This window comes from Dromiciops gliroides, chromosome 1, assembly GCF_019393635.1.
Source record: "Dromiciops gliroides isolate mDroGli1 chromosome 1, mDroGli1.pri, whole genome shotgun sequence".
Taxonomy (NCBI): Eukaryota; Metazoa; Chordata; class Mammalia; order Microbiotheria; family Microbiotheriidae; genus Dromiciops; species Dromiciops gliroides.
The window spans coordinates 32,863,518-32,879,145 of NC_057861.1; the positions used below are offsets into that span (position 1 = coordinate 32,863,518).

Genomic DNA, 15,628 nt, shown 5'->3' on the forward strand with positions numbered 1-15,628 from the left:
CTGGGGACTGAGGGAGTGTAGGGGAGAGTGTGCTAGGTAAGCAGCTAGGTAGCTTGGTGGATAGAGCGCTGGGTCTGGAGTCAAGAAGACCCGAGTTCAAATGTGATCTCAGACACTTACTAGCTGTGTGACCTTGGGCAAGTCACTTAACCTCTGCTTCCCTTAGGAAATGGCAAACCATCCCAGTATTTTTGCCAAGAAAACTCCATGGACAGTAACAGTCCATGAGGTCACGAAGAGTTGGACATGACTGAACAATAAGAAAGTTAGGTAAACTGTGGCAGTTATATTGGGGCTGGATAAGAAATATCTGTGCAGGATACTGGTGTCCGTTTCGAGTCTAGGAGAGGAGGCCCTTGCTCCTGATGCCGCCAAACATACAGGCTGCCTTACTCACTTATTTGCCCTCTTTCTATCCTCAGACCCAACACAAATGCCATCGTTAAAGTGAGTAAGAGAAGGTAGAAAAATCATTTTATTGGTCTCAGTACAAAACCTTACAAAGAAAACCATTGGAGCAGTCAATACTACGGTGGTGAAAGAGGATTTTAAGTCCAGGGTACTGGGTTTGAGTCCTTGCTCTAACACTTAACTGCCTGTGTAACTTTGGGTGAGACAGTTCAACATTTTGGGGCTTCAGTTTCCTCCTCTGTAAAAATTAGACAAGATGACTTCTGTGGTTCCTTCTGGCCTGAGGTCCTGTGAGGTTATAACCGGGGAAACGCATAAGAAAACATCTATTTATACTTGACATTTGGACTTTTCCTCTTCTTTGGGCTGACAGTTTTCACTGCCGGCACCACGAGGACATGGCCCAGATCTTTTCTACAGTCTTCCTTTCCCCTAGTGCCTAGTGCAGGCCTTTGCACACTCTAGGAGTTTAATAAGAATGTGCTGATTTATAAGTGGAAGGAAAGGGTGGATTCTGGGGCAATGTCGTTGGGCCACTATCTTGGTCAGAGCCCCCCACCCCCCAAAAATAAAACAAACCCTAGCAGCAACACTTCAGCACAGCCCTTGAGACAGAGCAGGCCTGGGGGCCTTGGAGTCCAGGCCTATCATTTGACAGGTAAGGAAACTGAGGCCTAAGGAAGGTAAGTGACCCACCCAAGGTGGGGTTTCAAGCCAGCTCCCCCAGCTCCACAAAGTACGATTTGAATCCAGCTTCTCTGATCCCAGAGCTAAATCTTGTTCCATCATGAGCTGCCTTCTCATGCCCATAGGTTCACTGGGACAATTTTAACTGCCCCCACCCACCTTTCTGGGCAAGGGGGCTCCAGAGTTTGGTGACAGGAGGGCTTGTAGGCCTTTAAAGTGGAAAGGCACTGTAGGAATCACTTCTAGCCCAAATTCCTCACCCTACAGTTGGAGAAACTGAGGTCCAGGGAAGGGAATCTCCTTGCTCACAGTCACTGAGGTAAAATTTGAACCCAGGCCCTCTGACTCAATAGCCAGTGTTCTTTCTTCCCACTAGTCTCTCTTAACTGAGAGCCATGGGGGAATTAAGCAGAGGGAAAAACAACATTGTATATTTCCTTCTCAAACTGTTTTTTAGGGGAAAATAAGTCAGTAAATCCAATTATCTACACATGGCACAATTAAGGCTTTCCGGGTCTTCGATGCTGGCCATGGCATCCACACAGTCCTGGCAGCTTGGGATCAGGTCCTCTTCCCTGACCTGAAAGAGAAGCTGGGACAAAAGAACAGTGGTAAGGGCAGGCACACCCTGGACAGAAGGGCCGAGTGTGCCCTGCCCTGGTTTCCCAAAAGTGCTCCCCAGCCTGAGAAGAACCCAAGGCCTCTCTCCTGCACCAGGAGGTTCAGGTGACTCTCTTCACAGTGAATGTGGCCTGCCAAGCTGAAGGGGCTTCCTCCCAGGGCTGTTCTCACAGGGAGAGGGGCAAGACTGGGGATCCAAGACAGCACCCGAGGATGAGGAGACTCTGCTGACGCAGGTCGGCCCCCTCGGCTTCTAGACTAAGAAAGCAAGCGCCTTCCCCAGGATTGCCTGAGACAGGAGATGTCAGAGGTGGGAACTGAACCCAGGTCTTGTGGCTCTGAGGCCAGCTCTCCACCCACTATACCACACTGACCACTTGTCTGTGTGCCCAGTCTCTCCCCTTCCCTCACCCTCTCCTCTCTCTTCTCTACCTCTTTCTCTTGTTTCTTTCCTCTTTCCCCCATATCTCTCTCCCCCCTCTTCTTTTTGTTTTTCTCTCTTCTCTCTCCTTTCTGCTCCCCTTCCTCTTTCCCCTCTCCCCTATAGCTCTTTCCCTTTCTCTCCTTTCCTTCTCTTTCTGTCTCACTCTCTTCTCTCCTCTTTCCCTTCTCCCCTATATCTCTCCTTCCCTTCTTTCTCTATCTCTGTCTCACTCTCTTATCCCCCTCTGTTGCCCTCCCTCTTTCCCCTCTCTACTATATCTCTTCCTCTTTTTCTTCCTTCTTTTTCCTTCCCTTCTTTCTCTCTCTCTGTCTTGTTCTCTTCTCTCCTTTCTTTTCTCCCTCTTCTCTCTTTTCTCCCATTCTGTTGCCCTCCCTCTTTCCCCTTTCCTCTATCTCTCTCCTTTTCTCACTTCCCTCTCTCTCTCCTTCCCTTCTCTTTCTCTGTCTCTCCTTTCTCTCCTCTCTCTCTCCTTCCTCTCCCTCTCTCTTTCCCCTTGCTCCGACTTTCATAGCATCTTATATTCTTTTTATATACATGCCATAACATTTGTTGTATTTATTTCTATACATCAATCAACAGCATTTATGAAACACCTACTATGTTTCAGATGCGGTACATGTCTTTTTTTTTTTTTTTTTGGTGGGGCAATGAGGGTTAAGTGACTTGCCCAGGGTCACACAGCTAGTAAGTGTCAAGTGTCTGAGGCTGGATTTGAACTCAGGAGGACCTGAGTGGTGCCTGCCAGTGCTTTATCCACTACGTCACCTATCTGCCCCCTGTACGTCTTATTAATTCTACTGATCAGTCAGTCACCAAGCACTGATTAAACACCTACTATGTTCTAGGCACTGTGCTAAGTGCGGGCCATACAGAGCATTGTTCCTGCCCTCAAGGATCTCCCGGTCCAATGGAGGAGACAATTTGCAAATAACTACATACCCCTAGGATCTAGTCAGTGTAAGGAGAAGGGAAGCTCAGAGGAAGGCACTGGCATTGAGGGAAAGGCTTCTGCCTTGACCTCAGTCCCAAAGGAAGCCAGGGGGAGACAGGAGAAGGAGGGAGAGAGGTCCCACATAGTAGGGCAGCCTGGAGTCAGCAGATGGAATGCTGATCAGTATTGGGGGACTCACAGACAGTCCACCAGCACCGAGACTAGGAAATCCTTCCCATCCTATTGCTGATAAATGGTCCCTTTGGAATTAGTGCTTTCTTTATCGAGGCCATGGGGTAGCATGGATGAAATCAGAGAAACTTGGCTTTAAGCCCTTCCTGGGCCCCACCAGGGCAGCTCCATGAGGACTCAGACCACCCCTCCGCCCCGCCACTTCCTCCCCCACCTCTAAGCCTATAAGTTACAGATGAGCGGCTGCTGATCTGCCCGGCTCCCACCCCGATACATCAAAGGGACAACCCCAAAGGGGACCTCTACCTGCTGAGGGAGCATCTGGTACCCGTATGGGTTTCTGAATCTGGAGGAATGGGAAGTCTCTTCCTGCCTACCTCCCCCTTGGCCCAAACACTCCTTGTCAGGGTGGGGGGTCCCTGCCAAGCTTCCCCGTGGAAGCAAGAAAAGGCCTGGTCGTTTTTCTTTTTCTCTGCTGGTTGGCCTTTGGGCCCCAATCGCTTTCCCACAGTGTCCCAGGGGTCAGGTGGGCAGCAGGTCACTCACAGCTTCCTGATGATTGTTTTCTCCTGTTTGCCTCCTTTGGAGTTGGTGGTGCTGGTGACATGGCCTTCAGAGTCTCTTCTTGCCGTTTGGCTGTTATCCGGGGGGAAGAGCCCACTAGATGAAGGGGAGAAAAGAAATGGGTGACTTTTCATTTGATCTCTAAACTCCAATGAGCAGCTTGGCTGGTAGAATCAGAAAGACCTGAGTTCAAATTCTGCCTCGTATACTTATTAGATGTGTGACTCTGGACATACCATTTATCCTGCCTCAGTTTCCTCATCTGTAAAGCAGGGATCACAAAAGCACCGACCTCACAGAGTTGTTGTGAGAATCAAAAGCACTTTTCAAACATTATTAATAATAAATACTTGTTGAACTGAATCTAGCTTTGTGAAGGCAGTAAGTCATGTGTCCTTCATATGTGGCATGCATGCATGTATGTATGTGTGTGCTCTCTCTCTCTCTCTCACACACACACACACACACACACACACACACACAACCAAGCTATTACTCAGTAACCCAACTTCAAAGGCAGTTCCAGCCCTTTTCCCACCCCTAGCCACTTCTCAGTGAAGAATGTCACTTCAACAAACCAAACCCAGCTGAAAAATGTGGGTGGTGTGGAGGAAAGTATTTCTTACATGTCTTCCTCCACCCCCTTCTACGCTCTCCATCCTCTGCTCAGTTTTGTCCAGGCTCCATCTTAGGCCTGGCCTGGCAACCTGCCTTATCATTCCCTGACAGTCATTCAACGAGACAGTTAATGTCCCTTTCCTGTGTTTCAAGGTTTTGGTTTCCCAAATGATAAGAATTTGGGGCCTGAATTGAATGAGTAACTGGCTCAGCCTGGCTTTGCTCTCTCTGTGAAGACACAGCCCCAGTGCCACCAAATGCACTTCTCTATACCATAACAAACTTGATTAACTAACTGATCTTCAAGCTTGTCATCTCCCACCTCTGGGCATCTGTTCATTCCCTCTTCATCTCCATCTCTCAGAATCTATTTTATCCCTTCAAGGCTCAGGTCAGGTGAAGGTTTGAAGCCTTCAATGAGCTAGATCAAACTACTCTTCTCAAATTTTTCAAGAAGATTTTTTTGTGTTGATTTTTCTACTCCCCCACCCCCTACCCCAGCCCAACTCCTTGCACATCTTCCACCAACCCTGTCAGTCAAGGGTTTCAATTGAGGCCCCTTTCTTATCTCAAATCCCTCAGATGCTTGCTCCACTATCTCCTCCTTCATGGCCGTCTCCTTGCCAAGGCAAACCCCTATCTATGCACAAATGATCCCATCCCCTTACAACTTCTCCAGCAGACTGCCCCCTCTTATCTTCCCCAATCTTTCACTTATCTTTAGCCTCTCCCTATCTGCTGGCTCTTTCCCTACTACCTACACACATTCCCGTTTCCTCCATGCTTAAAAAGCTCCTCACTTGGGGCAAGTAGGTAGCACAGTGGATAGAGCACCGGCCCTGGACTCAGGAGTACCTGAGTTCAAATCCAGCCTCAGACACTTAACACTCACTAGCTGTGTGACCCTGGGCAAGTCACTTAACCCCAATTGCCTCACTTAAAAAAAAAAAAAGCTCCTCACTTGATTTGACCATTCCCACTGGCTCTTTTCCTAGATCTCTCCTCCCCTTCATGGCTAAACTCCTAGAGAAGGTTGTCTTTCACTGCTTCCTCTCCTATTCCTTGCTCAGCCATCTGTCTCGTGGTCTCACCCATTCAACTGAAACTTGGCTCTCCGGTTACCAGTGATCTGGTAATTGCCAAATCCAGGGGACTTTCCTCTATCCTTGTCCTCTATGACCCCTCTGCAGCCCATGGCATTGTTGATCACTATTTCCATACTCTGGGATTCACATTTTGATTTTTTTTTTAAAGTAAGGCAATTGGGGTTAAGTGACTTGCCCAGGGTCACACAGCTAGTAAGTGTTAAGTGTCTGAGGCCGGATTTGAACTCAGGTACTCCTGAATCCAGGGCCGGTGCTCTATCCACTGCGCCATCCAGCTGCCCCTATTTCCATACTCTCCCCTCTCTTAGTTTGGGGTTCGCCACTTCCTCCTGGTCTGTCTGACATGGCCTGTTCCTTTTGCTGCTCCTTTCTTACTTATACTTTTACTGGACTTGTTTAAGTCTGACTGTGGGGGTTCCCTGAGCCTGTGTGGGTTTTTCTCTTTCTAAGCTTCCTCACTTGGTGATCCATCAGATTCCACTGACTCAATTATCATCTCTATTCAGATGACTCCCAGATCTGGTCCTAGTCCCCCAAGCTCTCTGATGGACATCTCTACGTGTCCAAAATTGGTGAATTTGTTGTGGTATTTTTTGTTGTTGTTATGTAAACAGTTTAAAAATATTTTTCCAATTGCACATAAAGATAGTTTTCAACATTCATTTTTATAAGATTTGGAGTTTCAAATTCTCCCTCCCTTCCTCCTCTCTCCCCTCCCCAAGATGACAAGCAATCTGATAGAGGTTATTACATGTGCAATCATATTAAACATATTTCCACATTAGTTATCAACATGTCCAAAATAGAACTCATCTTTTCCCCAAAACAACCCCCATCCTGCCCCATCCTTCCCAATTCCCCCATTCCTGTTGAGGGTACTGCCATCCTCCCAGTAATCCGGGTTTGAAATATTTTGGGGGCAGGGTTGAGTGACTTGCTCAGAGTCACACAACTATTAAGTGTCTGAGGCTGGACTTGAACTCAGATCCTCCTCTGATTCCAGGGTCCATGCTCTATCCATTTCACCACCTAGCTGCCCGCTGGGCCTGAACTCTTAATGTCATCCTTGATTCCTCATTCTCTCTCACCCCATATTTCTTTTTCTTTTCTTTTTTTGGGCAGGGCAACAGGGGTTAAGTGACTTGCCCAGGGTCACACAGCTAGTTAAGTGCCAAGTGTCTGAGGCCAGATTTGAACTCAGGGTGTCCTGAATCCAGGGCCAGTGCTTTATCCACTGTGCCACCTAGCTGCCCCCTCACCCCTTATTTCTAATCTTATCATTTCCACCTTCACAATGCCTTTCCACTCACACAGTTACTGCCTTGGCTCAGGCCCCTCTCACTGAGTGTCCTAAGTCATCTCTCTGTCTCCAGTCTCTCCCTACTCTAGTCCATTTTCCCCTCAGTTGCCAGGGTAATCCCCCTCTCCCATTTCAATGTACCCTAGTGGTTCCCTGTCACCTCCAGGATCGACTCCTGTATGGCATTTAAAACATCATAACCCGGACCCTTCCTCGCTGGACCCTCCGGAGGGTCCAGTTGGACTGGCTTCCTTGTGGCTCCTTGAACACAATGCTCCACCGGCCATTCCCCCTGCCTAGAACCCCCTCCCTCCTCAGCTCTGCCTCTATAGGCCTCCCTTTCTTGCCAGGCTCCTGACTTTCTGGACCCCAATACCAAGGCGTTAGCTGCAGGCCCAGCCTGGACACCATGCCTAGAGCCCATGCCAGCTCTCGGCTCCCATTGGTGACTTAGAGGAGTGGCCCAGGCCTCCCAGCTCAGCTTGGTTTTCCAGACTTCTATTCTCCCCTGGCTACCTTCTTCTCTCCCTTCTCTCCCCAGCCGTTTAGCTGCCCTTTGGTGTGTTGTCTTTCTCCATTAGAATGTAAGCTCCTTGAAGGCAGGGACTGTCCTTTCTCCTTGTATTTGTATCTCCAGCACTTAGCACAGCCACTGGAACAAAGAAAGGGCTTAAACAGATGCTTATAGGAACTGCTTGTTACTAGTTCTAGAGCTGATCTGATCAAATCTAGTCCCTTTTCCCTCTACATGACAGACCTTTAAATATTTTAAGACATGCTTATGTCTGTGGTCAGTGACCATAATTCATTCTGAAGTGGAGTCAGAGCAGAGTCTGCGAGGTCCTCACCTTGGGGACAGCTGCTGGAGAAGGGGGGCAGGGAGCTAGCACCTCATAGTTTCCTATTTTAACGAATAATTCTTACTATCTGGGTGTTAAGTATAATTATTCCTATGCTGCTGAAAGACTGATGTGACCATCAGTACCCCCTTTAAATTTAGGTACCCTAGGTCTTAGCCCCAGTCACAGTACCCTAGTTCCTGCTTTGTGTAAGGGTATGGGAGAAGTTTCTAGCCTAGGAGGAAAAGGGAGCCCTGGACACAGGCTGAATACACTCCCTTTTTAAAACTTTGGCGCCTGCCTCCAACCACCCTGGGCTGTCCCCACCTCTTATAGCACTGGAGTTCTTCCTGAGCTACTAGCAGCTGGGATTTGAGCTTGTTCCGCTCATGCAGTACATCCCGGAGTTCCTGCATCGTAAATCGAGGGCGGTTGGGGTCTGTCAGATCCACGACAACTTTGTTGGTCCCTGGGTTCACCTGAAAAACAAGAAAAAAGTGGTCAGGCTTCCTTCTACCAGAGGAGGGGAAGGACAGAGAGGCAGGAAGAAGGGGAAGATAGGTAGGAACACCTGTTTTAAGGTCCTGAAAGATGTCTTCATTCTGAGATTTGAGAGGAATTCTAAGAGCCCCAAATCTGCAAACTTTATAGAAATGAAAGGTGAAAGACTCTTCAGAGTATTATTTTAAGTAAACTTTGATGCCAGAACAAAACATTCTCTGTATTTGATACAGTAGAATCGACCAATCTACAAGCATTTATTAAGCTCATTTATTAAGCATCAAGATGCTAGGCCCTGGAGATCAAAGACAGAAATGAAACAATGCCTACCTTTTTTTTTTTTTTTTTTTTTTTTTTGCGGGGCAATGGGGGTTAAGTGACTTGCCCAGGGTCACACAGCTAGTAAGTGTCAAGTGTCTGAGGCCGGATTTGAACTCAGGTACTCCTGAATCCAGGGCCGATGCTTTATCCACTGCGCCACCTAGCCACCCCCAACAATGCCTTCCTTCAAGGAGATTACATTCTAATGGATGTAATAGCAATTGTTGGGTGCTACGTGGCACCATAGTGCATAGCACGCAGGGCCTGGAGTCAAGACTCATTTTCCTGAGTTCAAATCCAGCCTGGGTGCTTACTAGCTGTGTAACACTCAGCAAGTCACTTCACCCTATTTACCTCAGTTTCCTCATCTGTCAAAAAAGTTTGATTTAAAAATGTTTGTCCGTGGGACAGCTAGTTGGCACAGTGGATAGAGCACCAGCTCTGGATTCAGAAGGACCTGAGTTCAAATCTGGCCTCAGACACTTAACACTTACTAGCTGTGTGACCCTGGGCAAGTCACTTAACCCCAATTGCCTCACCCCCCCCCCAAAAAAAATGTTTGTCTGTGTCAGTAAAGCCTGAATAATCCTTAAATTTAATGACTCCAAATCCAAGACAATCCTAAAGGACTAATGATAAAGCATACTATCCACCTCAAGAGAAATAACTGATATTGATTGAACACAGACTGAAGCAATGCTAAAAAAAGAAAAAAAGTTTAATGACCAAGAACAAATGTTCTCTAAGAACTCGGAAGGGTCCAAAGCAGCAGTACAGTAACTAGTGTGCCTCTTATACATATTAGCTATGCAGCTCTGGACAAGTAAGTTATTTAACATCTATCTCAGTTTACTTATCTATAGAATAGGGATAATGTTGATACCAAACACTGGAAAATAATGACTAAGCTTGGCCTCAAAGAAGAGCTATGAGAAGGCTCCCACTTCCTTGTTGAGGTGGGGGACAATGAATACAGAACGTGGAACATAATGTTAGAACTTTTTGACGTGTTAGTTTTGCTGAAAATTTCCCCCCTCTTTTTAAAATTCTTTATTATAAGGGATGGCCTTTTGAGAGGGAGCCACCTCTGATAGCTCCTGAGAGCTGATTGTTAAATTTTCAGTGTAAGCATTTATACCTCAGAAATGGCAATGTTCCAAACCAAAGCTTGATTTATTGTTTTTGTGGGTTATCTGGACTTAGGAGGTGATGGAATTTTTTTTTTTTTTTGGCAGGGGGAGGCAATCTGGGTTAAGTGACTTATCCAGGGTCATGCAGTTAGTAAGTGTCTGAGGTCACATTTGAACTCGGATACTCCTGACTCCAGGGCCAGCACTCTATACACAGCACTACTTAGCTGCCCCACAGATCAGATTTAAATGTGTGTCTTGCATAAATTTTTCCCCACAAAGCTGATTGTTAAACATTTACCAGCACACTACTAGAAGAGGGCAATCTTGGGAAAGGTAAATGGTATCAAAATAAAGATATCAATAAAAATGTGAATCAAATACCCTAAGCCACCTAATAAAGGGGAAGATGAAATCAAATGCTATGTCTAAAATACTTTGCAAATCTTAAGGAACTATGAAAATGTTAGTTATTATTAAATGACTATGTTTTCTTGTTTGTGTGATCAATTTGTTGTCTCTTAAATGTAATTCAAGGGGGCAGCTAGGTGGTACAGTGGATAAAGCATGGGCCCTGGATTCAGGAGGACCTGAGTTCAAATCCAGCCTCAGACACTTGACACTAGCTGTGTGACCCTGGGCAAGTCACTTAACCCTCATTGCCCTGAAAAAAAGAAAAAAAGGTGGGAAAAAAGCTTTAAAGAGGAAAAAGGGAAAGGAACAGGCATTTATTAAGTGCTTACAGGCACTTTTGCTAAGCCCTTTACAATTATTATCTCATTTGATCCTCACAACAATCTTGTGAAGTTGCTGCTATTATTATCCCTATTTTACAATTGAGGAAACTAAGGCAACATCAGTTAAGTGACTCTCCCAGGGTCACACAGCTAGTAAATGTCTGAGGCTGAATTTGGTCTCAGATCTTCCTGATTCCAGACCCATCACTCTGCCCACTGCTCCTAAAGTGAAAGATACTGGAAACCACATACAAGAGGACAACCAGAATGGCAAAGACCCCAAGACTATACCATAAAATCGGTTAAAATCTGCCTTGGTAATCTACATGCACAAAAATATTTACAGGAGCTCTTTTTGTGGTAGCAAAAATTTGGAAACTGGAGAGATGCTTATCAATTGGGGAATGGCTGAACAAGCTGTGGTATATGATTATAATGGAATATTATTGTGCTATAAGAAATGACAAGCAGGATGATTTCAGAAAAACCTGGAAAGACTCATATGAACTGATGTATAGTGAAGTGAGCAGAACCAGGAGACCGTTGAACACAGTAACAGCAACATTGTGTGATGATCAACTAAAAATGACTTAGCTTCTCTCAGCAATACAATGATCCAAGACAATTCCAAAGGACTCATGATGAAAAATGCTCTCCACATCCAAAGAAAGAACCATGGTGTCTGAATGCAATTTGAAGTATACTATTTTCACTTTGTGAATGTGTGTGCATGAGTGTGCGTGTGTGTGTGTGTGTGTGTGTGTGTGTGTTTGTTTTCTCCTTTTGGTCGGTTTCTTTCATAACATGAGTAATATGGAAATATGTTTTACATATTTCAAATTGCTATACCCTGTTAACCTATATCAAATTGCTTACCGTTTTAGGAAGAGGGGAGGGAAGGAAAAAGAAAACTGTGGTACTCAAAATTTTGTAAAAGTGAATGTTAAGGGGGGGCAGCTAGGTGGCACAGTGAATAAAGCACCAGCCCTCATTTCACACACACACCCCCAAATGAATGTTAAAAATTGTCTTTACATATAATTTTGGGGGGGGCAGGGCAGTGGGGGTTAAGTGACTTGCCCAGGGTCACACAGCTAGTAAGTGTCAAGTGTCTGAGGCCGGATTTGAACTCAGGTCCTTCTGAATCCAGGGCCGGTGCTTTATCCACTGCGCCACCTAGCTGCCCCCTACATATAATTTTTAAAATACTATTAAAAAATGAAATAAAATCTGCCTTGGTAGAATATAAACTCCCTGAGGGCAAGGCCTGTCTCATTATTGTCTTTGTACCCACAACACCTAGCACAGTGTCTGCAACATAGTAGAAACTTAATAAATCAGTAATAATAACAATAACAAGGAGGAGGAAGAGGAAGAGGAAGTAGAGAAGAAGGAGGAGGAGGAAGAGAAATAGATCAGTTGAAGAGACTGGACATGTTTAACTTGGAATGAATGAAGAATTTACTAAGCCCTTACTAAGTGCAAAACAGTGGGTTTAGTACTAGGTATACAGACATAGAAGGTGGGACAGTCTCCAATTTCAAGAAGCCCCCATTCCAATGGCGGAGACTTCCAGGTACTCTGAGGGGACAGGATGGCTGCCTTCAAGTATCTGAAAGTCTGTCCTGTGTAAAATAGATTAGATTTGTTCTGCTTGGCCCCAGAGGACAAAACAAGGGATGACGAGCTATAGTGATGTTAGGAAAATCTTTCTAAGAACTGAAAGTACCCTAAAATAGAATGGACTATCTGTGGGGGAGGTAGCAGGTCCCCCTTCCTTAAGGGACTTCAGGCAGATGACCACTGGTCAGGTGTGTTCCAGTGAGGATTCTGGGTCAGGTGTGGGTGGTAGTTGAGGTCTCTTCCAACACTGAGGGATCTGGACCCTCTCCAAGTCAGCATCTCAACAAGGTGAGGCACATGCCATGTGAAAAGTGTAAGTAGCAGTATGTTTTACAAATCTGTCCTAGCTAGGAGGGCCTGCCACCCTAAATCCTGGTATAGCACAGGGGCCAATACCCTTTTCCCTAACCCTAAGAGAGGCATTTCCCTCTGGGCCAGGGAAACAAGTCTAATATTAGTCTTTCTACTTTGAGAAGACAGCCAAGTTCTGAGCTCTAGGGATCTGCCCAGCAGCCTGGCATTAGGCTAACCTGTCCAACTTAAGTACATTCAGTAGTTACAAGCCTGCCCTTGCGGACCCCAGGCACTTCACCTTAAGACTCTTCTAGGCAAAGATGACCAAGGGCTTCTTTGATGAACTGTCCAGAAAGCCCAGATAAACAGAGCTGCTCTCTCTGACCCCAATCTCCTGCCTATTCCTGACAGGCGTCCTCAGATACATGTTCTACAATATAGAACATGCATTTCATCTGCTGCATCATGGGGGTGCCCCAGCTTGGCCCACACAGGAAACTGGTAGAATGGCTATTTAAGGCCCCATCACTGTGATGGCTACATAGCTAACACAGCTCTCCTTTCCAGATAAACTGCCCAGTCTCAGGACTTCGCCCCCCCCTGCCCCCCCCCACTTAACTAGGGTAGGGTAATCAGCGCTTTCTCCCAGGGCTTTGAAATTAAGTTGCTAGTAAGTGGATAAAACACAGGCCCTGGATTCAGGAGGACCTGAGTTCAAATCCAACCTCAGACACTTGACACTTAACTAGCTGTGTGACCCTGGGCAAGTCACTTAACCCTCATAGCCCCGGAAAAAGAAAAGATAGAAAGAAAAAAAAGAAGTTGCTAATAGCAGGAAATAACTTCAGCTTCAGGGAAACAACTGAGTTTAGCACCTAATTAGCAATGAATGAATGAATGAGGATTTATTAAGTGTTTACTATTTGCCAGGCACTATGCATAAGTACTGAGGATATAAATACAAAAGTCAGTCTTTCTTGCCTTGCCTCCCACTACACAAGGTCAGGCTCCCCACTCTTTCCTGAATCAACCTCAGTCATTCTCATTTCTATGCATTTATGTTGTTTCTTCCACTTAAAATGTCCTTTCCCCCATATTTCTCAAATCCTTTGAGGCCTGTCCTAAGAATCTCTGAGTTGGAAGAGGGTCAGAGGTCATCTAACCCCTGCCTTCTTAAACTGTGGGCTGAGACCCCATATGGGGCTGAGTAACTGAATGTAGAGGTTGTGAAAAAGTTGGCAACAGTAAAAGGTTATGTCTCCCTATTTTATATACCTAGATACTCAGGGTTGAGTGAAAAGGGGTCTCCAGTGGAAAAAGTTTAAGAAGCCCTTCTCTAAAGAACCTCTCCTTCTATTGAAACAAAATCTCCTTGCCTGTAATTTGCCCCCAAAACTCCTAGCTTTGCCCTCTGAGGCCGATCAGAATAAGTCTTCTTCCCATCGTACACTTGAGGACAATTATACTTCCCATCCCATCCATCCAACCATCCATCCATCCATCCTGGCATCAGTTCCAGCATGAGCCCTGAACGATCCTTGCTGTACCCTGTGAACAGTAGATACGTCAATACTACCATTGCTTCTGGAAAGGAGATGTTAAAAGCCCGCCCTATGGTTCCACTCACCATCCCTAAGTTTTCTCCAGGCTAAGCTTGGGCAGTTTCTTCAACAGATCCTTGTCTGATTTGGTCTCCAGTCCCCATGCCAGTCGACTTACCTGTGCCTCAAACACAGTACTTGTTGAATTCAATGGGACGGGGGCAGTTGGGTGGTGCAGTGGATAGAGTGTCGGGCCTGGAATCAGGAAGACCTGAGTTCAAATTCGCGACCTCAGACATTTACTAGCTGTATGACTGTGGGCACGTCACTTAACCTCGACTGCCTCCCAAAAATCAATTTTAAAAAAGAGAATTCAATGGGATGTACTTTACCTCCTCCGTGTTTGGGGGCTGCCCCTCGCTCCTGAGCCCCTCCACCTCCTTTCTAAGGTTGTCCCTCTCCATCCTGAGCTCCTCCACCGTCACATTGCAATCATTCACCAAGGCCTCCAGCATCTCCAAGATCCTCACGATTTTAAACTGGAGCTGCGTCACCCTGGCGGCCACATCCCTGGAGTCCCCGCTGATGGCCATGAGGTCCCTTCCCACCACGTAGGAGATGTCATAGACGTCCTCGGCGGTCAGCTGGAATGGGTTTTTCCCCAGGGCTCCTTCGGGACCAACCTCCTCCTCTTCTTCCTCTCCTTCTTCTCCTTCCTCTTTCCCTGGAGAAGGCTTTTTTTCCATGGCTGTCCAGTTGTTGGTTCGCCGGGTCCGCCAGGCCTAAGGACCCGAGCCTCCCGGAGACAGACTTTACTTGTCACAACCCCTTCCTTCTAGTCAATTACACCCAAACTTCCTTCCTCTGGCTTTAGAATCTTGCAACAATGCACGAGTTTGGTGGGGCGGGGTGGTGGTGTCTGAGGAGTGACCAATCAGGGCAGGTCGGAGGGGTGGGACTAGAGGGGGAGACTAGCAAAGTTAAATTAGCGAAAGCAACTGACCAGGAGAGGGAAGGCGGGCCGAGGTCGAGCCTCGGGCTTAGCTAGATAAGAGACCAGGGCAGAAGGAGGAGGGGATTCCGAGACGGCCCCCTGACTGGAAAGGAAATTTGGAGGACTCGGGTTGTTTGGAGGCCCAAAGGAAATTAGACACAGGCAGAGGACGCTTCTGCCAGTCCGGGCGCCCTCTTTAAGTAGGGGCTGCTGTGGACTAGGCGGTGACGGGGAGGAGCTGCTCCTCGCCTAGTAACCAGGACGCGGCCTCGGGGTTCCCATGGTGAGGGGGTGGAGGAGGACGAGTCACTTTTTCCTTCCCAGACTCGACCTGATCAGCCACAGACTTATTTTCAAATATGCGTGGAGATCTGGGTTTTTGCGGGGGAGGGGAGGTTATTTTCAACACTTGGGGTCACCTGGTGCAGCGGAAAAATGTGTCTTTTTGGAAAGTGATGTAGAAAATTAAAACCTTGCTCTGTTTTTCACGAGCCACGTGACTCTGAGCAAGTCAATGGATGTCCCTGGGGCCTCGGTTTTCTCTTTTGTCTATAAAGGAAATTGACACATTTTTTCCAGCTGGAGAGGAGTCCTGAGCACAACGTGGCAGGACTGATGAGGGGAAGATGGCTGGGAGCAGAGGAAAGCTTAGCGAGAGCCGTTCTAGATGTAGTTGGACTAATCAGAGAAGCCTAGGTTCCAGGGATGGAGTTCCAGGGCAGCAAGCCTTAAGTCTTGCAGGGCATAGTCTGAATACGATGACCATGACGACG

The 15,628-nt window shown here is 46.7% G+C and overlaps 1 protein-coding gene across 1 annotated transcript; it reads right to left on the reverse strand.

Annotated features, from left to right (window-relative positions):
* Positions 1–463: 463 nt before the first annotated feature.
* On the reverse strand, positions 464–14,912 carry RILPL2 (Rab interacting lysosomal protein like 2). Its single transcript, XM_043978507.1, has 4 exons — positions 14,254–14,912; positions 8,042–8,193; positions 3,834–3,947; positions 464–1,690 (listed from the first exon to the last, which is right to left on the reverse strand). Exons 1-4 carry the CDS (start codon positions 14,605–14,607, stop codon positions 1,660–1,662), a joined length of 651 nt encoding a protein of 216 aa, XP_043834442.1. The 5' UTR covers positions 14,608–14,912; the 3' UTR covers positions 464–1,659.
* Positions 14,913–15,628: the final 716 nt, after the last annotated feature.

What these genes read in the sequence shown, in the direction of transcription:
- RILPL2 (XM_043978507.1), bottom strand. Translation starts at nt 14,607, where the DNA reads ATGGAAAAAAAGCCTTCTCCAGGGAAAGAGGAAGGAGAAGAAGGAGAG. An exon ending in GAACTCCAGTGCTATAAGAG is followed by an intron (nt 3,948 to 8,041) that starts GTGGGGACAGCC and finishes CCCTTCATCTAG; the next exon opens with TGGGCTCTTCCCCCCGGATA. An exon ending in AAAACAATCATCAGGAAGCT is followed by an intron (nt 1,691 to 3,833) that starts GTGAGTGACCTG and finishes CTTTTGTCCCAG; the next exon opens with CTTCTCTTTCAGGTCAGGGA.